The 25,505-nt window shown below is 34.7% G+C and overlaps 1 protein-coding gene across 2 annotated transcripts in view; it reads right to left on the bottom strand.

Annotated features, from left to right (window-relative positions):
• KDM4C (lysine demethylase 4C) overlaps positions 1-25,177 on the bottom strand; it is a 237,097-nt gene extending 211,920 nt beyond the window's left edge. The window contains exons 1-4 of one of the 2 annotated variants that reach the window (XM_005425583.1): positions 25,013-25,177; positions 19,129-19,304; positions 16,329-16,443; positions 8,053-8,246 (exon numbers count right to left, since the gene is read on the bottom strand). In XM_005425583.1, coding sequence (XP_005425640.1) covers positions 8,053-8,246; positions 16,329-16,443; positions 19,129-19,304; positions 25,013-25,156 — 629 coding nt within the window. In that variant the 5' untranslated portion in view covers positions 25,157-25,177. The remainder of the gene's footprint in view (positions 1-8,052; positions 8,247-16,328; positions 16,444-19,128; positions 19,305-25,012) is intronic. The other variant, XM_031060774.1, reaches the window with a different exon arrangement.
• Between the last annotated feature and the right edge of the window lie 328 nt (positions 25,178-25,505).

Here is a 25,505-nt window from a genome sequence, read left to right as displayed (position 1 = left end):
AATATTTAAATATTATTATATCACCACAATTTTAAAAGAAACACACACTTTATTTTTCTAAATGAAATGGAAAAAAGTAAAATAAGTCTAATTTCTAGAAGTTTAATTTCTCTGAATCTCAGCATGCTTCACAAGACACAAGGGTTCAACAGAAAAATATGAGCATTAAAAATCTCTATTTTCTCCTATAGCAAAAGCTGTGGAATAAAACTTGCCCTTGTAGAATCATTACAATTAGAGTTTTAAAACATTATAGAAATAGACTTTCTTCAATTTATGGAATTGTACATATCTTAGAAACCCACTGTTCTTACAACAATCTAATTTTTTTTAAAAATTCCACATGCTGTCTGCAACAATTCAGCAAAAAATACCAAGGAACATATTATTTTTAACGTTTACTGCAGCCAAAACTATAGTTTACTGCAGAAAACTATTGAAAAGTTGTTTCATTTCTGCTTCTCTTTGTTATTAACATATTTACTGCACTTCATAGACTTACTGAATATTTTAATTAGGATTTATTATTGATTTTACCTGCTTTAATTAGTGATATAATAGGATTTTGTTTCAGTTATATGTTGCAATAACACTGGATTGAGTCTTCTCTATTAAAAAATATGATTCAGAAAAGAAGGAAATGTATATTCAGCTGTACATTATTAAACTAAGTAAAAACGTAGCCTTTTACTACACTGTGAACACATTTCATTCATCAGCCTTGAAAAAATCACTCAAAAACAAGCTTTAAACATCCAACTACCTCAAGTTGTTATTTGCATACACACTAAAATTTTACAATTTTACTCTATTACAACTGAAATACCTGCACAGAAGGAAGACCAGTACATAAGTCAGGTCTCTGTAAGATAAACACATGCCCACTGACAACCCATTCCAAATGGTATTCAGGAAATAGACTTTCAGTTTACTATGCTCAATGTTTGCAGTTTTAATCAGAATTTTGCTGTCTCACAAAAATGCACTTTGTTTATCTCCACTTGTACTTCCAAAGTGTTTGTGACTGTTTTCATTCCATATTACATACGGCCCAGTGCATCCATACCAATCTAAACTATATGTTTGCCATCCTTCACACTCCATCAGAGAAAAATGCTGTGTATCACATTATATACTGTACTGTATGTCTTTAAATACACAACTCCAGAAAGCAAAACATGAAGAGATAGTATTTATGTCTAACAAAAAAACCTCAAAACTAGATACTGTACTCTGCTTTGACTCTAATTGAACTGGTTTTCCTCCTAAAATGTTGCTCCTTCAAAAGTACATGTTATACAATTCAATAATAATATGGATCCACATGCTTCCATTTGTACATATAAACATGTAAATATTACAAAAACACAGAAGTCAATTAAGCTCTCCGTAAGTCTTCTGGAAAGACAGTGCATGCTTTAACTGGACTACAGCTATTTATTTAGCTAATCCAAAATTACAAAGAAATACAGTACATGAAATGCAAATGTATGATGAAAATGTATTTTCATCATAGTTTTCACCTGAGTTGTACGGTAACATCTGCTACTCAATCCTTTACTTCTGTACTTTCTGCTGAAATTATTTGTTCCTCACAGCTAAGACAAGAACAAAGGAATGGAGACAGACAACCCTTGGTACTATGACACATTAGGAGTCCCAAAGTCACTCTCGAGAACCGTTCAGGCTTGATTCCTAACACCATTTATTAGAAAGCTGAGCTTAGTACATGTGCACCTGCCTTTCATGATGAAAGACATGAATCTTGCTGGATTCTTGGTCTACTCTGCATTAAACAAAAAGCTCCCAAATCCAAATGACCTAGTCAGAGAAATAAAAATTATTCACCCTTAATCTCAACAGCTAGCTTGTATGAGAATTTGAACAGTTAAAAGCTCATAGAAAAATATCTTAATCTTGTGTTCATCTTTCTTTTAGTCACATTACTAAACAGCCATTAACATTTGCTTGACTTCTCATTTAATAAGGTTAAGTCCAGCGACCTCCAAAGCAAATGCAATGGTAAATCACTAAGAGGCAAAAAGAGTGTTTCTTGGATAACAAGCAAATAAACAGACAAAAAGTTAAGAAAAGACAAAAGGGAAAATGATGATGCTAAGTGTTGGAATGTTGGGGGATACAAGATAGATTATGAACTTTGGACCTGGTTAACATAAGAGATTTGATAGCATGATGCCCTGGCAAAAAAAAACTGGAACTTCGAAAATTAGACCTGGATTGCGAGAAGATTAAATCAAATGGGTTTACCGTAAAATGAAAATACCATTAAACTCTGCAAGCAAGAGATGTTGTTAAATACATAAGTTTGTGTATGTTATTTCAACCTAACCATTGTAGTACGCATTACTGGTCTCCCTGAAATAGTATATAAGCATTTGCATCCCAAAATAAAATCAGATTCTGATCACCAAGTCAGCTTCCCTGTCTCTCTCCATCGCCGACAGCTAAGTAGATTTTAATTTTATTAGTTCACAAAGACATACCTGGTAAAGTATAAAGAGTCACCGTTCACTGATACTCATACTACAAGGACAGAAAAAACATAGTACGTATATTTACCAAGTATTGTTAATAAACATCTTCTGAAATATGTCTTAGTTCAGCAGATCAAGAGTACTGGCAACAAGATTTACTACAAATAAGTAATAAACATTAAATTTACGTCATTAACTTGTAATTAATTTTTATATATATGTTTCCAAGATTATGCTTCTTCTCAGTCACATCAAAACCAACAAATTGTTGCTTTACTGTGCAAACACTGCTTAGCCAACCAAGATGATTATCAGACAAGCAGCCTGATCATTCTCATGTCAGTGACCAGAAGCAGAATGTGAAACAATTTGAGTTCCATTCTTCCAAAGTCAGGTGTATGCACAGATAATGGTTAAGAGCATAAATTTCAAGCAAATTTAGCGTGATGCTTAATATTTAACCAAATTATGTTTAATATTTAACCAAGCTACTTCTCTAAATCCCATGTTATAGACTGGCAAGGTAAAAACAGCTGATGATTTTTCCTGCAGATTGGTATTTTTAAAATTCAAAAGCTGCAAACCAATAAAATGTTGTTATAAGTAAACATCATCAGTTTTTTTCAAAATGAACTATATTCATTGGTTTTATAATTGACAACTTGCGAACATTCAGAGTACATCAAAATAATGCTATCTAACTCCAGGCACTGAGCTCAGAATACCTTTTATAAGCTGCTGGTTTACTTCATTATCTATTTAGGTGGGTCATCTTTATTATACATAAACCTGATACATAACTTTTTAAAATATGAGCAGATTTAAATTTCATAAATTTTATTTAGGAAGTTAATACATTTTTTTGTTTTGAGATGGGAAATGCAAAAGTCTGTTGCCACCTAAAAATGTTCCTACTTAATCTAAATATTTTAAGAAACAAAATCCTCTTCCACAAGGGAAAAACAAAACAAATAAACAAGTAAAACTTCTCCTTTTCTTCTAATCCCTGACCAAAGTTCTTCCACTTTGTGAAGAACATTGAAACTAGCAAATGATTGCTCTGTTTCAAGCATGATAATTCATCTGATCTGCTGACAAACCATTATATTATTTGACTACAGATAACTTTTCACAACCAGAATCCCTATTTGATTACAGTCATCTCTGTAACTCACAGTATTTCTAATTTTTATAACAGTTTTCAGCAAGAAGTCTGACTAATCCTAATGGAAGCTTTATACTTTAGTCCCATTTCTGCCATACAAGTTTGACTTCCCTGTAGTTTTCCGTGTTTATTTTGTTTTCTAGGCATAGAATGTAACTAGGAAACATGTCCGTACCATCAGTGGGATGCACAACTTCTGCAAAGGTACCAAGACTTTTCTACTTATGCTGAACTTTGCATCACATAGCCAGATTTTGACTAATTTTTGTCAGCTGCTGATCACACTGAAAGTTCTATTAATCATTCCTCAGAAGGCCCTGTAAGGACCTAGCTGAGCCTTTCTAAATCCATTTAACTTATCGTCATATGTGTTCTGAGTATGCTTTTCCTTCTTCCCCTTTTTTGTCTATAATTTTGTCTAAAACACGTATCAGAATGCCATCCATTTTTATCCCGTCATACTCATAACCCCATTACTATTTCCCCTGCTATTGCGATTCAAAATCAGAAAGCCTTCACACAAAATGTTTCAAAGACTTCCACAACCCCTGCTGTGTAACTCTGTATCCTTCCTCATTTTTCCACCTCATTAAGCAAGATGAAAAGGTATTGATACACATTCTATACTGGCAAATCCATAAAAAACATTCTAGTCACAGCAATCAAGAGATAACAGTAAGGTTGCTCAAGGTATAAATTTTATGCGACCTAGAGATCAGATTTCTTACCATCCTATATCCACTGAAATCACAAATAGAGCTCCTGAACCTAAATCCCTGATTTAGTTTGACTGTCACAATAGATTTATTTCCTCTTACAACCTAAATAAACTGTCAGGTTCAGTCTCACTCTCCTAATCCATCTAAATTTGGCTGTCTAAGCATTCTCTCTTTAACAATCTGGTCTCTTTTTCTTGATATAGTCACAAAGATGGAACTATCTCCTCTTTCTGTAGCATTTATTCCTGTTTACTTTATGACTGACCAACCCTGCAAGGCATTTTGTGATTTATGAAAGACATTACCAAACAGGAGAGTTTTTTTAACATAATGTATTGTCTCTTGTCATTTTTCGTCTTCAGAAAAGCTAGGAAGCAAAGATCAGATGGAATGTCACAGAAAACATACAAATTGATACGTAAATTATTGTTTGTATCACACTGCAAGTTTTAACTGTGCCCCTTTCAAGGGAAAGTAAAAACCTAGTTCTTCGTACAGAAAAGAATTCAGGCCTTCACCATCAGACGTAAAAGGTGAACGAACAGAGTACGATATTTTAAAACATTACTTTCTAAAGTAAAACAATTTATTCTTTACACATCTTTTCTTCAAAATAAAATAGGAAAAAACTGTCCTATTATTATTATTATATTTAAATACCCACAGTGCCATGAAAATAATTACCTTCTGCCTGATTAAGAAAATCTTCCTTATATTCATTATTATTCTTCTTCAAGAAGATTTATATCATCTCAACACTTAAAAAAATTCAACACACTGTTTTTCACAAGTCAGGTAACCAGAACAAAGAGTACGTCTTGCTTTCAGATACTTAATAAACCCAGAATTATTTTCAAAAAATGGGAATGTCTCACTCAGATTTTTTATTTATAAACTTATAATGTAAATTGAAGCATTATCCATATTTTACCCAAGGATACAGTACATATCAATAGTATAATATTTCTTCTAATAACAAAAATCTGATCTCTGCTAAGCATTAATTTTCAAGAGCACTTTAATAGCTTAACATGACAAAATTCTTTGAAGTATTACACAAAACAAAAATAAATCATCTTAAGACCTATACCCCTGAAACAATAATTACAATAGAAAAAAATTTAACAACAAATGCCAGAGTGAAGGAATTTTTAGTATTAGTAGGAGGTTTATAAATCCCATTACAAAAGACACCAATATCAAGAGACAGCTGAATTAATAAGCCACACTACCAATCACACCAATAGTTTGTCTTGCTAATAAGAACTTTTTCTAATAACAACTTTTTCTAAGAAATTGAGATATAAAATGAGGTAGCATTTTCAAGGTACCTTTCCCCTCAGAATGCAAAGAGAAAACTGCAGTAAAAATTCTTGCCTAATAGCAAGTAAATTTGCGTCTCTTTCCAGTAAATATTTCCCCACCATACCCAAATCTCTTCTGACCTCATATTATCCTATTTCAGGGCTTTGAAGTTCCTTCTTCTAAGATATTTCCTCTTCGGCAAGTTAAGAAAAATCTATAAAATTAATGTATGTATTATGTTACACATATTATGTGTTACATAAATATATACATAAACATCTAAACAGCTGTAATCCTAATTTTCTGAGTTATCAGACACAACTTCCTCCCATGTTTCATATGAAGCAATCAATGAAGGAATTGGTATACATAACATAGAACTACAGACTTCTCTGTAACACTTGAAGTAAAAGTGTGAATGATAAGATGCAATGCAAGTTACCCTATGCCTAAACACTGCAGAAAGCTTCAAAATCTATAAAGACTGCTACAGCAGATAGACTCAGCTAGCCACAAGTTCTAATTGTGACTCTCAATGGAAATGGCTGTCCTTTCACAATTCAGAGAAAATACATGGCATGTATTCAGCTCTCTGAAAGACCAGTGCATCTGTCTTGAAGAACAACATGTACAACCAGTGAAATCGAAAAATATGTATTACTACTATGTATGTCAAGTTACATTGCTCCACTAAGGATTGTCAAATCAGTTGAACTAAAGAGCAGAAAATATCTTTCATAAGTATCATAAGATTCAGCTCCTACCCCACTTTCTTGAAAAAAATACTATACTAATATCACGTTAACAAAACACATTTTACTGATAAATGAACTTTGCATGAATTATTACAGCATTCCTCCAGTAACAGAGACATGTGTAACATGTGTAAATAAATCTTTAGCTGTTTTTTGTTCACCTTTTTTATAATATTGCATTTCTTAAAAATATGGGCCAATGTGGTACAGAAAATGAATTTGTATCCACCACTATTTCTTCAAAATATGAAGAGGATGGTGTTTAATGATTTTGTTCATTAGAAGCATAAACAAGTAGCTGTAAACTAGAAAAGCATTTATCCTGTTATTGACTCATACCTCCATCAAAAATAATTAAAGAAGCTTTCCTAGCTTCTTCCTATTGTATCTAAGGAATTCAGAGTTTAAGTTATCTACTGTTTGGAATTTCACAAAATGCAGTGAGTTTTTTCTTCATACAGCACATTTTAAATTCCTAAGAAGCAGAAAACAACTTTATGCAATCATCATATTATTTACAATTGTCCTATCATCTTGGAACATTCTGGAATCACCTATCTTTACATCCATTTTTTTAAAGATATTGATGATATGGTTAACAAGACTTCCTATATATTTAATTCAAAGAAGCAACCTCAAATACCTAAGTATATAATTTATTAATTTCAGACATGGACCTGCTTTACTACAATAGATGGTATTCACCTTCTCTGCCTTAACTCAAGAGATCCATTACATAAGCAAAGCAGGTAAAGATAAGGCAATGATCTAAGAGTGAGCATCTGACCAATTTACCACACTCACAGAATAAATACATTATAGGTATTTGAATTTTGTATGGGTATAAAAAAAAAAACAGTGATGTTTTATAGAATTACAAGCTATATATTTTCTGTCCATGCTCAGATGACTAGAAACTCCAAGAACTGAACTATGCATAACTTATCTTTTGCATATCTTTCTAATCATTCTACACTCTCTTCACAGGTATTCTGAATAAAAAGAAAGATTTTATGAACAAAAGGAATTTATTTGTCTTATATACTTGGGATACATGTATATCACAGTGTATTAAACCAAACTGCCTGTTAAAGCTGTTCAACCAAATATCTAAGATTACAGAGAAAGGACAGTAGAAGTTTCACATACAGAAAGTATCTTTAGCTCTGATTCTTATCTCCTACTGGTCCAGCTGAGTTAACTGTACAGAATACGACTCTGATTCAAAAAAGCAATTAAATACATGTTAAATACAAAATATGGTAGGTAGCCCCAAAAGGCAACAGAAGCAAAAACTGATTTCAAAGAGCTCTTTCAGAAGTTCCTCACATACACTTGGGGTTCCCAACATATTAAACTTCTCATATGGTATCTTTCAAATATTTTTCTGTTGAATTCAAGTAAATCTTATGTACTCATCTGTCTTTCCCTTTAAAATAAAAGAATGTATCCGTGTGATTTCACAGCATTATGAGATTAAAAAACCCCTCACTGAATTACTATCTTAGCTTTTTAGTAAAGCTTGCCACTGTGAACCAATCATAACCCATCTCTTTGGTTTAGTCAGCTGAAATAAACAGAAGTCATCTTAAAAAAAAAAAAGAAAAACTTGCCATGACTTTGGCTCCCCAAAATGGAGATAATTAATACTGTAGAGATCCATGTCTTCAGTGTGCCATGCAAATGTTGTTTTCCACATGCCAAAATAAAGATATGGTGTATTTACACCCTCAATAGAAATTCCACACTCTTCTCCTAGAACGTCCAATATTGTATTAAGATGGGCAATATTCCATTCCTCAATACCCTGAAAAAGATACATAATAAAAATATTACTAAGCTTATAAAGCAATGCAATTTCATACAACAGCCCCAGTCAAAAGATACACACCTGATGTAGACTTTCAAAAGATTGTAAGCATTTTAGAAGACAGCTGAAATTACTTGAAAAATTCTCTTGACCTTAATCAGTATTAGATCAGGTTATAAGTCTGAGATGTTCAGAGCAGAGAATATAAAAAGTTCCTATCTGGTTCACAATTTTAAATCAAATCTAACATAGACTGAAACACCATACTACATACAAAAAGGTACACAAGAAATAGAAGTAATGGCTTCAGACAAAACCTTCAATGAGTTGATAGCTGGAAGCCACTAAGTTTTACAGAACCTATCTATGCTTTTTTGTTACTTACAAAGTAATAGCAGATAGTATGAAAAAATGGTTTAAAAATTATTTTACATGAGTAAATCTACAATTTCTTTGGAAAGTATAAAAACTAAAATGATCAATTCACTTCAGATGTATTTCTAATCATAATGATGTACCAAATAAGAAATATACAACAGAAGAAATCTATTGATTTCAGGGGATTAAAGCTGTTTCCCTATGCTATTCCCATAAAATTCATATATTAGAAGTCATTAATAAAGCAATACATGTAGCTTTTGTTGCACTTCAGATTCAACTGGAAACTGCAATTCTAATTTCAGGTAATACAGCATGTAAGAGACAGTATAAGCAAGATCAAAGCTACAAAATTGAAGAGAAAAAATTAGACTTCATTATAACAGCAATTATTAGCACCTCCAGGGAAGACATTAGCTGGTGCTCAAGCACTCAGAAAACCAAGACATAGAATCAAAACTATTAAAAACTCAATTCAGACAAGTTTTATTGGGAAGACAACCTCTAAGGACACTCTTACGCATGAGCTGCTCTGCTCAATCACTGAAACTAGAGTTCTGGTAATCTTACTGGGGTACAAACCGATGGCAGACTGCAGTCCTGATGCAGCTGATTAAGATGATGATATTTAATAACTGGACAGCTAGAATAGTAACAATACAGGTTAATGCAAGAAGTCAGGAAAATTTAATATTCTCAGTTTTGATCTGTTTTCTGAGATTTTTATGTCAAACGAAGCAGTTAGAATTGATAGACAAGAAGGTAAACTCTGTATGAAGTTGAGACTTCTCACTGAACAAGCACTTCTAACCGCCTGCTTTGGCTATTTCATTTATTGAGAAATACTAAGTTCCTTGGAATTTTACAAATGAGTAACAATGTTTATAGAATTATTTAATTTCAAATCACATCTTTTCTTCTTTTAAAATTGAAGCCTTGGGCTTGATGCATTTGTGAAACAAAAAGGCACTTGAAATTTAAAAAGTAAACAAAAATAAAATTTATATCCTAATAAAAGAAGAAACACCAATCTGAGCTCAAAAGAGTAGACGCTTGTAAAATCTGCACCTTTCAAATATAAAAACTGGCAGCAGCAAGTTAATACAGCTGTAAAATAAAAAATTCGAAGTAATGATTTTGAAGTAATAAGTCCTCAAATTAATTTAAAATTTTATTTTTTTAAATCACAGGAAATTTATCTCTGTTTACAATTTTGCAGTTCATTCAGAGGAACAGATTAATACCGCGAAGAGCAATGATTTAACCACAGATACATATAGTGGATTAGAAGAAAACAAGAAATACTTGGAAAAGTCAACTGCTAACCTAGGTAGCTACTCTGAGAGTGGCCAAACAATGTAAGTACTGTAGCAATTTGCACTAGAAGGTTTCTTCAGACAGCAGATGTGTTATCTTTCTATTTAACAGTATTCCACGGGCTTTTTTACCCGTTATTCGTCCCATCACAACATTCACCCATGTAAGCTTCTAGTAACCCTAACATCTTGAAACCTTAGTCTTCTACTAAGAATTAAGTAATAAGAGAATTTTTTTTAAACAATACATCTCATCCTTGCACACTATGTCAAATCATATCACAACTAGTCACAAGCAACCTGCTGGTGATCTGCCCTCAAACAAAAGCAATTCCTATCATGGAGATCAATCCTAGAACAAATAACTTGCTTCAAACACCAAACAAACAGTAACATCTTTTACACTCAAGACAGATGAGCTACTTCCTTTACCTAAAGACTATTTTGGACAAGTATTCTTAGCCTGAAAGGAAATGTTCACTGAAACTGGCCAAAACACTAAAATCACACTGATTAATTTCAGCTCCTCCTACATTCCTTAGACTTAAAACAATAAATCAGTTTCATATTTATGCCCAGACTGTTATAAGTAATTATTACAAATTATTACTAAAGATGTTACTGTACCTCACAGATCTTTTTTTAATATTCAAAAACATTAAGTAAAATGCTTATATGATTTTAACATAAAATATTGATTCTTATTTTTACAGTAGTTGTATAACCAGTTTTAGATGTAGCAATTGCAATGCACACTAAAAAGATACCAGCTGTAAAAGTGAATTTTAATAGGTCAATACATAGCCATACTTCTCAAATTTTAAGTATATTTTTGCAGGTTATGCTATATTTAATAACAATTGTTAGAACAGCAGTACATATATTATTTGACTATGAATTTGAATCTGGTAGTTTCTTACAAATACATTTAGACATTGTAATCTATTCAATGTTATGACAATACAAAATATTTATTCTCCTCAGAATATCACAGTACTACCAGAATATTATAATAATTTCAAAGGAATATGACAAGATATTATTTCTAATTTATCCATATTTCTGATGGTAAATTCTTTAAAGAATACCTGTCATCAGTGACAACTGTACCACACAATCAAATACCTAGAAAAATTTTACTTTTTAGCAGTTTTCTTTCTATAAGATAACAAACAGGCTTGAAACACCTTACCAATTACAGTCATTGCTACACGTCACACTTACCTTGTACTTCCTTAGAGAAATATTATAAGGCACATAGTATTTATATAGAAGACTATTATTCCAATGTTTATTCATTTTGAAGGTGATTCAAACTTACTGAAAATTACTATAAAGAGTTTTTATTACTCTTTACTTTAACAGCCTTTGCATCTGCTTTTAATGCAATGTGGAGACAAAGTGAGACACTTGACAAGCATTGCTCATCTGAGTGCCTGCACACTTTGGAAAGAGTTGACCCATTGTTTTCCCAAAACCACAAAAAATAATGTTTATCTCAGCGCATTGGTAGAAAGTGAAATTCACAGTTGAAAGCTCTAACCTCTTTGCAAATAAGAATAAAAAAAGCTTCAAATTCAACGTTTTATTAATTTTTAAGAACTTATAAAAGTGACACAATACTAGTCTTTTCACTTTACTTAAACCAGTCAACACTATCATGAACATGATTTCTGTATGCATACATTATTACACACAATCCTTTTTCAGTGTTTAATTTTTCCTTCTATTATCTCACAGCTTCATCTCAATATTAATCTGGTGTACAAGACATCAGTTGCACAACTAAGATTGAAGAGCCCTTATGGCTGATTGTAACAATCCCCAAACTAAACAGGAGTAAAAAACCTAATTAAGAGACAGAGTGAAAAGGAACACAACAAACATTAGAGAAAAATTTGTGCTTTGTAACCCACTCCTCCCTCCACAAAACCATTCACTCACATCAATGAATACAATAAAGCTACTGCCAGGCTTTTACTGTGCCTTGGAAGTCATTAAAAAAGAGGAAGAAAAATGCTACAAACAAAATCTCTACACCATAAACACACAGATTAGGAAATACAAACAATCGCCCTCATTAGATTGTTTTTACTTCTCATCATTTCTAAGGATATAGTCATTGCTTTTTAAGCCCTCTTTTGAAGGGTGGGCAAGTGGATTCTTTGGAAATCACTCTAGAACCTAAATTACTGCTCACATGGATCTCAATGAGTAGATCACAGAAAAGGACATAATAAATAGAAGGAATATAATAATTTAGGTTGGAAAAGACCTTTAATATCATCCAAACCCACCATTAACTTGGCTCTGCCAAGGCTAAACCATGTTCCCAAGCACCATACCTACAGGTCTTTTAAATATGCTCAGGGATGGTGACAAAGGTACTTCCCTGGGCAAGCCTGCCCCAGTGATTGGTACTACTTCCTCCCCATGAAAAAGCTTTCCCTAAAATCCAAAGTAAATCTCCCCACTGACACAACCTGAGGCAGTTTAATCATGTTGCTACCTGGGAGAAAAGGCCAACTCCCATCTGGCTACAACCTTCTTTCAAGCAGCTGTAGAGAGTGATAAGGTCCCTCCCTCCCCCAGCCTCCTTTCCTCCATGCTAAACAACCCCAGCTCCCTCAGCTGCTCCTTACAGGACTTTTACTCCAGACATTTAACCAGCTCCACTGCCCTTCTCTGGACATGCTCCAGTACCTCAACATCCTTCTTAAATTATGAGGCCCAGAGCTGGACATAGCATTCAAGGTGTGGCCTCACCAGCGCCAAGAACAGGAGGACAATCCCTGCCCTGCTGGCCACACTATTGCTGGCACAGGCCAGGATGCCATTGGCCTTCTTGGCCACCTGGGCACTGCTGGCTCATGTTCAGCTGCTGTCACCAGCACCCCCAGGTCCTCTTCCTGCGGCAGCTTTGCAGCCACTCTGCCCCAGCCTGTGGCACTGCCTGGGCTTGGTGTGACCCAAGGGCAGGACACAGTACTGGGCCTTGTTGAGCCTCATGCAGATGTCCCTAGCCCACAGATCCATCCTATCTAGATCCCCCTGCAGAGCTTTCCTGCCCTCCAACAGAGCGACATCCCACCCAATTTGGTATCCTCTGGAAATCGACTGAGGGTGCACTCTTACGTATGATACCCACACCTTATACATGGGACAAGGTAGGAATTAGGAATTGTCCTGTTAGGAGAAATAAAACTAAGAGGAGAAAAATGAAAGTAAAGTGTGTCTTTCAGACAGCAGCTGAGGAGAGTGGTGAGAGAGACACAAAACAGTACTTATACATGCTTCTTCCACACATGGTTTTTCACTGCAGAACAGCAGATGCCATTGTCAGCACTGAAGTCAGACATGTTTTATGACTCGTTATAAACTTCAAATTGGCCACTTTTCTTTGGAAATACTTTTGAAACCAAGATTTCCACCCCTCCACTGTAGCTAGATAAGTCCACAAGGGATCATGTCTTTTCCAGAGCTACCTACACAGACACTCTCCTACAAAGTACTGCCATTAAATGTAACAGCAATTAGAATGCAAGTAACAGAATAGTATTTCCAGCAAACCTTCAGCCTTCTCAAATTATAGAATTTATTTTCTATAAAGCTCTATAGAGTGCAAAGAACACTTGTTGTCACAGATTATTTCCTTATTTGTAAAGACTTAATCTGAGTACAAAGCTGTCAAATAATAATTAAAAGACATTTTAAACAGATTCTGGAATAATCCAATACTACAAGGATAAAATTGAACCACTGATGGCAGCTGTTAAGACTTCAAAGCATGTACTTATAGATTTGTTTCTTTATTTCTTTGTTTTCATTTGGGTTTGGGGTTTTGGGGGTTTTTGGGCTTTTTTGGTGGGGTCTTTTTCTGTTTCATGTAACACAGCCTTTAGAAAATTTTGCCCCATCTTCCAAATCCCTCAGAACTTATCATCCTATGGTCTAAAAAAGCAAATAGTAGAAAAGCTATAATTTCTCTGGCACAATGCCAACAAGATGTTGGCTTTCACAAACTACAGTAATGCTTCTTAAATTATCTAAATAGTAAAAATCAAGGTTCCATTATGCTTCAGATACAAATGTCTCAAAAAATTGATTGTCACCAAGTGGAAAAAAAAATGTAACTGGTAAACTGCTAAACTGATTTACAGAGCACAGCAGTATTTCTTACTAATTTTGATGGCCCACATACACATATGTGTCACATTTTCCTTAGGTTCCTAGCAGATTTTACCTGGAATTCTGCCAGATATTTACCTTAAGTGTAACATCTGTAACACACTATTTTCTACAACATGTATTTCATAAAAAGTAAGCATTTGTTTTGTTTCTTGCAAATAAGCTGCCACAAGAAACTAATCCCACCATACGCTTTCTCCTGAATGCTGCCCAAAATGTCAATGAGCTGTGTTCATCTCCTTTGCCCAAATAATCACAATCCTGAAGGAAATTGAATGAAGACATGAGAACAATCTCCAATTTCAAACAAAATAGAAATGATCCTTCTTAAGACTATCTTCAAGCACTACGACAGGAAAAGTATTAGTTGTGCAAGTACACCATCTGCTGGCCAAAAACTAACTGCAGCAAAATTATTCTGAGAGACACCATACTGATCAGCGGCATCATAACTTTCTCACCAACACTTTGGTACCAGAGTATATTCCTTCTGTCCTCTATACACCAAGTGGGTTGTACACCAACACTTGGCCGTCACATTAAGTGCTCAATCTGTCACATTCCTTAATGTCAATTCCTTTCACTAATATTTCTCCTTTGTTATTTATTTTTAAATGATACCCATTTTATTATAGGCATCAAGATTTCTTTATTCTACCTTTTATTGCTTTCTTCCCCAGTCACTGCAACTTTTAGTGCTTTGTTTCCTTCTCCTATGCACTAAACATCTGAGTTAGGATCCCTAAATGCTGCTTTTCTCACTTTCCTCTTTGCTTTTATTTGACCCCCCTTCCTTGTCTTTCCAAGAGTGTAATTCTGTAAGAAGATCTCTGACCTTCTCTTTGACCAATCAGCACTTTCAAATCGGATATTATTGCATTCATTCTCTTTTCTTTGGAAATGTTGCTCATGCAAGAGTAAACAAAGATACTCAACACAAAAAAAAAACCAAAAAAAAACCCACACAATCCAAAAAAAGCATATCTTTGTAAAAAGTTATACCATAAGACATTATCTGCCAACAAAAAAGACACAAAGATCAGAGAAGAAAAAGGGCAAGCTTCTATTTCTTGGAACACTTTTTCTGTGTCTTGTGTTATCTTCACAAAGCAGCAGCCACCTGGAATGTCTCTCCACAGAACATTCCAAATTAGAATCTTCAATTATTTTCTAAACGATTTCTTAAAGCAGCTATGTGGACACACAAGGGAATTTGAACTTGCTTTCTCTAAACAACATACCATTGGACATTCTTAGCTGTCTTTCAAAGATCAAGTAACTCAGTGCAAGAACTGAACTGCCTTCAGCCATATTGGCTGACTGTATTTATCTCTGGACAGTCTTCAATTTGTCTTCCGTGAAGAACTGTGAAACACCAGGAGAGCCTCAGAACACCTGCCACAGCAAAATCATACTTTTTTTTTTCTAATGATTGGAAAAGGCAGTTACATAGAACATTAAATAACCCAAGAACTTCACATATGGTATTTTCTTTTCATACAAGTTTGTCCTATATTTTTTAAATTCTCAAATATTTTCTTAAATGCTAATATATCTTCTCTTAATCTCATTACTTAAATAATGCTTTAGAAATCTAGTTCCTGTCTTATTTACATAGCCTAATTGATATCAATGGATGTCTGTAATTCTTTGGATAATGAGATCTGTTTTAAAAAGTCCTTTTATCATCCATGGAGATCTTGGCAAGTTACCAGCAAACTTAATTTCTAATTGAGAGGTAAACAATATGAGTTTCCAGGAAACTGCAGACATTCCAAGCATGAAGTACAGCTACCAATATTCCTCAGTAAAGAGATAAAAGTATCCATCTTTTAATTTTAAAATAAAACTTAGTTTAAAATATCTCTAAGTGTCCACAGATACACACAGGAAATACACATACTAGAACGTTAATAAACAAATAAGTAGGAAGATATCTCAAAGGTCTGGAGAGTTCAAAGTGAAGAAAGGCAAGAGTCATGATCAGGAAGAGTAGCAATATTCTACTGTCTAAGGACAGAATTGTCTGACTCTTGCAGATGCAGAGTTAATTTCAGCCTTGGTTGGAGGCTTTAAGGAGTAACACAAAGATTTCAAAAGACAGATTCTCAGTCATAAAGCAAGAGTATATCATCTAAGTAGAGTACCCTTTGAAAGAGGGCTGGAAGGGATAAACTTCATAAAAAACTATGCATACTTCATCATAAATGCTCCCACTGATATCTGCTCCATAAATTGGTGCCACAAAAGTCAAGTTCTTCCAGTATTTACGCTCCAGATCTTCACAGTCTACATATCTTGGAGTCCGGTATCTGCAGAGAAAGAATTAGGCAAAGGTTCATCACCATCTTTCAACAACTGCCTCTACAATGGACTAAGCTACTATGCCATGGACAATACACTATGAACCTTCTACATGAACTCACTTTGTTTCAAATTCTCTGAAACAGAAGAATTACCAGTTGTCTTGAATTCTTAGTTTCATGATTAACCATATCATGGAAACCTCCTGGAAACCTACCTGACAGCTACAGTAACTAGATTCATCCACCAACCCACACAATATTTGCTTCAGTCTCCAGCCGCAAATCAGCCCATTTACCAACCATCCTTAGCCTGAGCTCCTCCCTTTTATTTCCCTTCTGTAAAAAAAGACACATATGGAAAACACAACTAACAAGTATTTATTTTTTTCCTACCTCACTACCAGCTCTGCAAAGATTCAGATATAGGTCCTGTCTTTACATTGTCTCAGAACAATGTAAACTAACTCAGCCAGGCAGCCCTCACAGGCAAAACCAATACTTTCTTCTCTTCTTCCTGCCCCAGAAAACCTTTTCAAGAAAAGCTGTGTTTCAAACAGCTGATACCAAAAAATTCTACAACACAGAGAAAAGAAATATTTAAGGGAACTTTTCTTTTTACTCATTTATAACAGCACAAGATATGTAACACACATGCTTAAATATACTTATGCAAATACTTTTGAAAGGTTACTCATGTAGCCTTTCAAAATCTTGTGAGAACAAGACAACATACTACCATAAAAACATCTATCAACAGCTTTGCCTCAGGATCCTTTGTCAGACCTCTGTACTTCCATATTTAAGTCTTCAGAAAAGCAAACTTACTCCCCTATTATTGCAACTCTGAGAACTACAGTTTCATTGTAGAATTGCCAGTATGCTACACATGAACAACTGGAAAGAAAATCCAAACATGCAACACTGAGACCAAGTACATCTACATCACGTAATAAATCTGAACAGAGAAAAAAAAAAAACCAAAGCTAAACACATCTTAACCAAAGTATTCTCAGCAACAGAATTGTTTTATTATTTCTAATGATAGCTCCAGAAATCAGATTGTACTTCTGTTGGGCCCTGAGTAACACGCACACATGGACTCCTTGATTACAGAATGCGGATATGCTCCTATTTCCCAGAGGTCAAGTAGAGAAGCATTTTGGTTCAATGGAGAGCCCCAAATGTCTAAACAAATAAAAGATTAAATGCATTAGACTGAGTACACTTGATCCTTTTAAAGGCAACTGTGACTTCATTTAGATGCTCATGGCCCTTCTCTCTTACCCAAAGGAAATACGCAACATCCTAATACTCAAGAAAAAAGTCCTTAACAGAGAAGTCTTCTCCTTTAAGGAACAAAATTATATTTACGGGACTACAGAGGCTCTCAGCTACGTGATAGTTTAAGAAATATCAACTGCAGTAAGAGTATCATAGAATGTTATGTCACACATTTTCTCAAGAGCAGTGACAAATATTTGGAAAGACCTACAGCTAGTAATAGACAGGAAGTCCTCCCAACTGTTCTACTGTTCCAAATGTAAATTTGCATGCCAATGCAAAATTAAGTTGCCATCTGATTTCAGTAAAAACCATAAAAATTGAAATCAGAAACATTTCCAAAATATACTCTGTGTTGAAATGATACCTAAGAAAAACTTCTCAGCATTTCTACATTAATCAATTATTTTAAGAAATTAGTGTACCTCAACTTATCAGGGGTTAATAAAATGTAAACTTTAACATCTATGAAAAAGTATTATTGAAAATCACATCAAATACCGTATAGGTCATGTGATTTATTCTCACCTCTAATATTTACTAAACAAATAATTTCAAGAACTACAAAATAGGTTCCCATGGAACATTTGGTAAGGAGCCTCCTTAAAAGCTTTAGATGTCCTAGTTTTTCCTGATCTTGATAACAGCTTCTATTCTTATATCTAATTTCTTAATTAGCCCATAATAGAAACTTGCCTTCAAACTAAGGCAGTATTACCTTTCCCATTCAAGTATCTTTTCTTTCTAAGATCCTTTGATTCATCTTCTAGAAACCACTTCCACTCAGTTTTGAGGAGATAGTCAAGTAAAATATATTCTTGTTATGCGGCCAAAATGACAGGCAAGAATTCCTTTTATCAATTCCCTCTTCTTGAAATGCTCTACAATTTGAAACATTGCAGTACAGTGCCCAGCTCTTCACAAACGTTTTTTCCCCTTCCATAATATTCATCTTGCCATAACCATAACACTGACATTCACCAGATACCATTGAGTTCTCTCAGATTAATGCAAAAGTTTCTGGATTGGTTATAAAAGATATTGGAGTTTTCATAATTACACGGCGATAGGCCATTCTAGTATCTAGGAATTAAACATTAATAGGTGTAATCAAATTAAAACTCAGATACACATCTGTATCATCTTCACTATTTTCTGTATCTTCTGGAAGATAAAGAAAAGTAGACAGAAAGCATTACGTCTCAGGCTTTTCAGATGCTTTCTGGCTGCCATGGCATCAGATGCTTTCAACAACAAACCCAAACAATATTCACACTCACAATACTCACAAGGTATGGAAGGGTACCTTGAGAGACAGAAAAAAAAAGAAATCACCAGCAGCCTTGCACAATTCAAAGAAACCACAACATGTGAAGATAAATATTAGTCTTGCTAAGCAAGAGTACATACTTGTCACTGTTGGCTAGATCCCTGAACTCCTTCACTGTCATGGGCTTTTTCTGAATATTGTATTGTGTGAAAAGTCCAGACTGGCCAGTGACCATCTGTTGAATTGGAGCAGGAATCACCAAATCTTCAATATCATCATAATGCTTTCTTGGCTTCCATTCCTTTGGTGGGATAACCTTTACATATAGAAAACAAAACAGAACAGCACAGTTGCAACAACAATTCAAAACATCCTGGAAAAAAATTGAAGGAACCGTTGAATATGCCCACATGATCAAAGGAACATTTGCATACCAACTGTTTCATATTAACTGATACTGTAAGTGCTCCTAAACACTCTAAAAACCCATTCAGAACATGTCCAGTATCACCTCAATTCACAAGCAGCAATTCACCAATCTACAGCAATTCTTCAGCAACTGTGCAAAAATACACATTTATAATAACAGAGCTGACAAATTTTTTCCAATCAGAAAGCTTTATAACTGACAAATAGTTTGCAATCCATAACATCATATAGATTTAGTGTTAAAAACATGTATGGATGTTGCATTTGGCGATACAGCTTAGAGGTGAACATGCAGGTGCTAACTCAAAAGTTGGGCTCAATGACCTTAGATGTCTTTTCCACACCTAAAGATTCAAAGATATAAAATTTTTATCCTCAATTAAAATAAAAGTTCCTAAAAAAACCTGTCAGCCCTCTGTCTAAACATTATTTGGTATAAACAGTATGTATAACTATTTTTTTACTGAAGAATGGAAAAAATACAGCTGTTTTAGATTTCCGAATCTGTTCAATTTAATCCCCATAAAACTACAGGGTACAGCTCTATTACAGTAAGCATGTGCACTAATTTAGATACATTAGGTTTTATAATTACATTATTTAATCCTCATAATTGAAGATTAAAGCTATGTGCAGATTAACCAGCTGTAAAGTTAATGCATTTATTTCAAATACCACAGAACTACCCATAGTCTATGAAAACTCCTCAGCAGATTCTGAAGCGTTAGCAGAAGAATTCATCAAGAAGTTCAAAGAAGCCTGCAGTTGTACCAGTATTCTTTAACAGGCTGTGTAATTTTGAACATTTCTTGCATATATTATTTCAGCACAAAACAAATAACTCTAGATATATCACTTCTAAAACAGAGCAACAAAAAAATTTTATATAGAAATTTTTTGGCCTGGTTTCATTTTTGAACTTCTACTTGCCCAAAGGCTTAATGACATGGTTTTTGATCTACTCATTACTTTCATTCTTCTGCTAAGTTCAAATCAAATTTCCATGAACGGTGGCTTGGAAACTTTTAAAGTATCTTAAAACAAAGCAGGACAGCTCTTAGAAACATGCAACAAGTGAATGATATTATTTGAATAATTAATTCACAATTTAGAGGTAGTGTGAGAGACTGAAATTTTAAGATTAAAGGCTTAAACATTGTTCTCCAGAACTTCTTCCCCATTATGGTAAAACTGTATAAAGAAACTGTGCCCACCTAAGCCCACCCCTCCCTGAATATGCCTGGAACTTAGGACTGTGAGTTTAAGCACCTTAGGAAAGACAAGATACTATACTTCATCTGACATGATTGTTCAGTTATCTCTGGTCTAGGGAAAAGTAAGGCTGAGGGAGAAGAAGGCATCCACAAGAAAGCCAAACCCAGTAGCTGTCCTGAAAATCAGCTCTGGTTAGGTTTGGGGTGGGGGAAAACATAGCCCACAGGCCCATCTGCTGAGGCCAGGTTTGCTCACACTCCCCCAGTGGGGAGGAAGAGAAGTTTTGGGGTGTAGCATAACCTCTGGGCAGGAGTGAACACCCAACCTCCCTTACACTCAGTTGCAAATTCCCCCCAGCCCTGGATGGCCATATCCACAGGGCATTCATGTCAGAGGCAGCTGAGGAGGTGTCATAAGCCACCAAAAACTCTGAAGCACCCCCAGACTCCTCACTGAGGGAAAGGGATGCAACAGATCCAGAGTCTGTTCCAAGAGACAGTATCAAACTCGCCCCCACCACTGAGGTCTACCTAGGCATTCACACCTGGTCCAAATGTCTATTAATCTACTGAATTCTGTGGTTTTTGGGCAACTCTCACCACCAAGAAGACCAGAATAAGGTGGTGAAGATAGAAACCACAGTAGTGATATTTCTACTTAACCTGTCTCTCTGTCACTCTCTTTCTCTCTCCTCCTTTTCTGTTTCTATCTCTCTCTCTCATATTTACTGTTAAACAAAATCCATACTTCTGACTTCAGCATACGCTCTCATTTGCACCTTAATTCAGGCAGAGGTATCTCTCTAACAGTTTTACTAAAGGGATCACAATGAGGCAGTCCTTAAGCTACACAGCTAGACTGTTTTCTTACAAACATTTTAGGATTCCATCTATAAGAGTCCATTAGAAATTTCACTATTTCATCTCTCCATGAAAGTAATAAAATTCTAAAACAGACAGATCCTAAGATCATTTGCTAGCTTTGGAAAACAATCACAAATAGGCATATTTTAATGTTAATGTATTCAAACAATCATAAGAAATCCAGTCAAGACCATCAGTGCTAAAAGCACACAGCGAAAGACAAATATTAAGCCAAAGGAAATTTATCTAATAGTAACATACTTCCATAGCTAATGTTTTTATTTTACACATTAACAGGTGTTTTTATCTAGTTTTTACACAAATGCAACTCCCTCTTTCCTCTTCTCCTGCTCAGCTTCCACAGGACTTCTGCTGTACAAGAACTATTTAGCAAGTTTCAGCATTGTTTGCTTTTAGAGAAAAAAATAATCCAATCATCTTGTGATTCCTACTTATTTCTTTCACAGAACACTTAAATTATACTCACATTAACAAAATATGAAATGTTAGTTTGGAAGCAGAGAAGTCATGCATTCAGAAAATATGCATAGAAATCAAATATGTGCACAGAGATTTCCATTTTCATGATTATTAAGCATGAAGTCAGAGGTTTGGCTCAGATATATGAATACTGAAAAGCAAAATTTGCATTATCTTATTTAGTTCAAGGTCAATGCGCTTTAAGCAATAAAAATATTTTTATGAATACAGGTTCAAAATATCCCCTTCCAGCTAACTCTAGTATGTTTATTACTGTTATAATTGGAGTGCTGGTTAGAGAAGCGAATTCTGTGGGGATTGATACACAAAAAAAGTTTTAAAAGAAGATAAAAATAAACTTTCTGCCCCAAAGAATTTGCATTTTCTACGGAAGACAAGGACAAAGACTGAAGATCTTAATATATCATGCTCAAAGCAACACATGGCTAACCAGTATAACAGCTGGAAATAATGACTAGGTCTCTGTGGTTTTACCACTGACTTGTCCCACTGAAGACTCTTCATAATTCCTTTAGTAAAAATAGCATCTTCTAAGTCAAGCAAGTTAGATTTATTCAGTGGGAGCAACCTAGATCAAATTCATCAATCACATTGTTGAATGCTCAAATATGAACAAGGAAAAACCTAAGGCAAGACTTTTCCACTTACATATTTATTTATTTCTCAAAGTCCTAAGCATATTAATATAGTTTAGTATCGTTTACTGCAATAAACATACAGTTTTAGACAGGGATGTCTTAGTTATACCAGTCAGTCTCCTGCACAAAGACTGCATGTCAGTACTGATAGCAGAGTGCTATCAACACATACATTTCTGTTAAATCCTCTTTCACATACTGGTAATCTCCCATAGGTCTGATTCTGAATGGCACTGCCTACTACTTCTATGTAACTATTACTCCCCAACTCATTTGAAAGTTGTTTTTCTTGCACTTGCCAGTATCTATTTTCAGCACAGTGTTCTGAAATTCTCTACTTGCCAGTGTGACTGCAAATTAATTTAACTCTTTTGCTCTGTATCAATGCAGTTTGAGTTTTCTAAACACATCATTCTCTGGTAAAGACAAGTAATCTATCAGTGTCCCTTGTTTGTCATTTGTAGTATTGTTTTCAGCCTTTGTCTTCCTTTTTAAGTATAGAATCCTCTGTAACAGTAAGACTAAAATAGATTTTCTGCACCTAAAGCTCGTTTCAGACTTTCAAAAGCCTAATGGCAATTTTTTTGCCAATTTGCTCAAGGGATGCCACAGTACATTATCTGCTTTGGCAATGGTTTGATATTGTTTGTCTAGTACCTTAATTACTTGTTTCAGACATAGTATTAGGAACTTCAATGGTGGTTGCAGTGTTTTTAACATTTTATTTCCCATACTTCTTCCTTCCTTCAATATATGCAAGCCTTATAGTCATTTCATCCCCATTTACACACACATGTTCTACACAGGTAACAGATCTTCTCTCTGTACACATTCACACTTAAACTAAAGTGTTGGGTATGCCTACTCTGATTGTGCTCTCTGTTTAGAGCCTAATCTACTGTTTCTGCAAATACTTATAGCTCTTCTGGTAGTCCTTATTCTTCTTGCATTCATACCTGAGACTGTATATCCTGGACTTTAAAAAAAATTAGGTTCCCTGTAAGTTAATTTTCTATTACTATCAAAACTGATTTTTTTTCCTGTTATTTTAAAGCTAGTATCAAAAACTTAGAAAATGTCCCTTAAACTTCCGCAGCATTAATTTTTCACTTTATAAGATTTGTTTTAAAAAATACTTAGTTGGTTAACTTTTATTTATAAATTTTTGAGATATTATCAAAATATAGTGAAAAACAGAATATAAAATTCTCAAAACAACCTAGTAATGTGTTGAAAGTACCTGACAGACTGAAAACAGAAAGAGATGCTTTAACTGCTGTTCAACCAAACAAGAAGTTACCACTACAATGAAGGTCACTACTCAAGATTAAAGGACTGCAATGCGTCATCCCCATACAGACAAGCTCCAGAACATAGCTGAACATAGGAAAAATTCAGCAGAGGCCTTCCACTGTTGCCTATTTATCACATTTCTACTTCTTTTGGCAGAGAAAATTTTGAGAATATAACCTATGTACTCTATCAGCTGAATAAAAAAAAACAACCTACAAGGTTTTCAAAGAGTGAGGAGTTCAGTTTTGCTTTGTTTCACAGGAAGCAGGAGGCAGGAGTGGGCAGGGGGGAAACCAAGGATTTCAAGTTTTGTTCCTCCTTACTCAGATTCTAAATGTCTTGACCATGCAACATTAGCTTCAAAACCCAGTGATGGAGATAGCTGCTCCCACAGAGTACTTAAAATAATTAAGCTGGTAATTCTAGATTTGCACTGGTTTCTGCTCATTTGAAAAGTGGCAAAACAGACACAGCATAAACAATTATATGATGTATCACTAAATTATGTCAGACTGAACCTCTGATAATCCCTCTCTGATAGGGGAGGAGTTCCTGCTCTAAGGTCCTAGATGTGCCATTGTTCAAAGAGCAATACAGCTGCAGTTAGCATGCCTGAAGTTCCCACTAACAAGAACAAGAAAACTATTTCCACTCAAACACTGCCTTACCATCTTTATGTTTGCCATAATGAAGTGGGATTATTTGCTCCAGGAAAGCTCTACACAACCCTAAAACATGAAGTTCAACACCTGGTATATAAGGACTACTTTCATTTATACTATCAACTCCCTGCTTTGTTCTGATTTGACCAAATATATTTTGAATCTACTTAGAGATCCTTTTTTGCTATTGTAAACCTGTAAACAACTTACAGTTAGAGAAAAAACACTACACAACACCTTCATTAGTCTGCATTAAATATCAGACACTGAAAGGCTCTTCCTTAAAATAGTAACAAATCATTAACTATTCCTTGAAAATAATTTGGAAAAAAAAATAAAAAGGTCAAGTTTGTAATCAGCAAAATACAAGTAATGGGAGATCAGGTATTAGGAGCATTTTTCTTCTATGTTATACATGTTTACCTTTGCAACTCCAGCCCTATGAGCGCCTTGTGATTCCATGTGTGCTAAGTATTTGTTGAATTCCCTGAATTCATCCATCGAAGGCCTAAAAGTCATGATTTTGCAGCTTGGGTTTGGAGGACTATCTGAGGTAACAGCAGCCATTCTGGTTCAATTTCAATCTACCTGTTAAAAAAAAAACATACACTGTAGAGAATAATCTGTAAAGCCAATTTTGACATTCAACATACATGGTTTCAAACAGAAGAAAAATTGTCTACAATTATCTGCCCAGGCTAATATAAAAGGCACAAAAGAAATGCTTACATTTTATCCTTACTCCTTTGAGAATATGCAGTCTTTACCGAGCATAAACACTATTGTAAATGACAAGCACACAGTCCAGGCCACACCTCTGCTTTTACAGCATGTTTCCAAGTTAACCTAGGATCTTCCTGTGTAGATCCATCTGCACATTCTCTGTCTAGAGAGTTACATTACACAGGCATAACCT

The sequence above is a fragment of the Geospiza fortis genome, unplaced genomic scaffold, assembly GCF_000277835.1.
Source record: "Geospiza fortis unplaced genomic scaffold, GeoFor_1.0 scaffold491, whole genome shotgun sequence".
NCBI lineage: Eukaryota > Metazoa > Chordata > Aves > Passeriformes > Thraupidae > Geospiza > Geospiza fortis.
The sequence above is the reverse complement of the archived record's forward strand: the minus strand, read 5'-3'. Positions and strand labels throughout refer to the sequence as shown.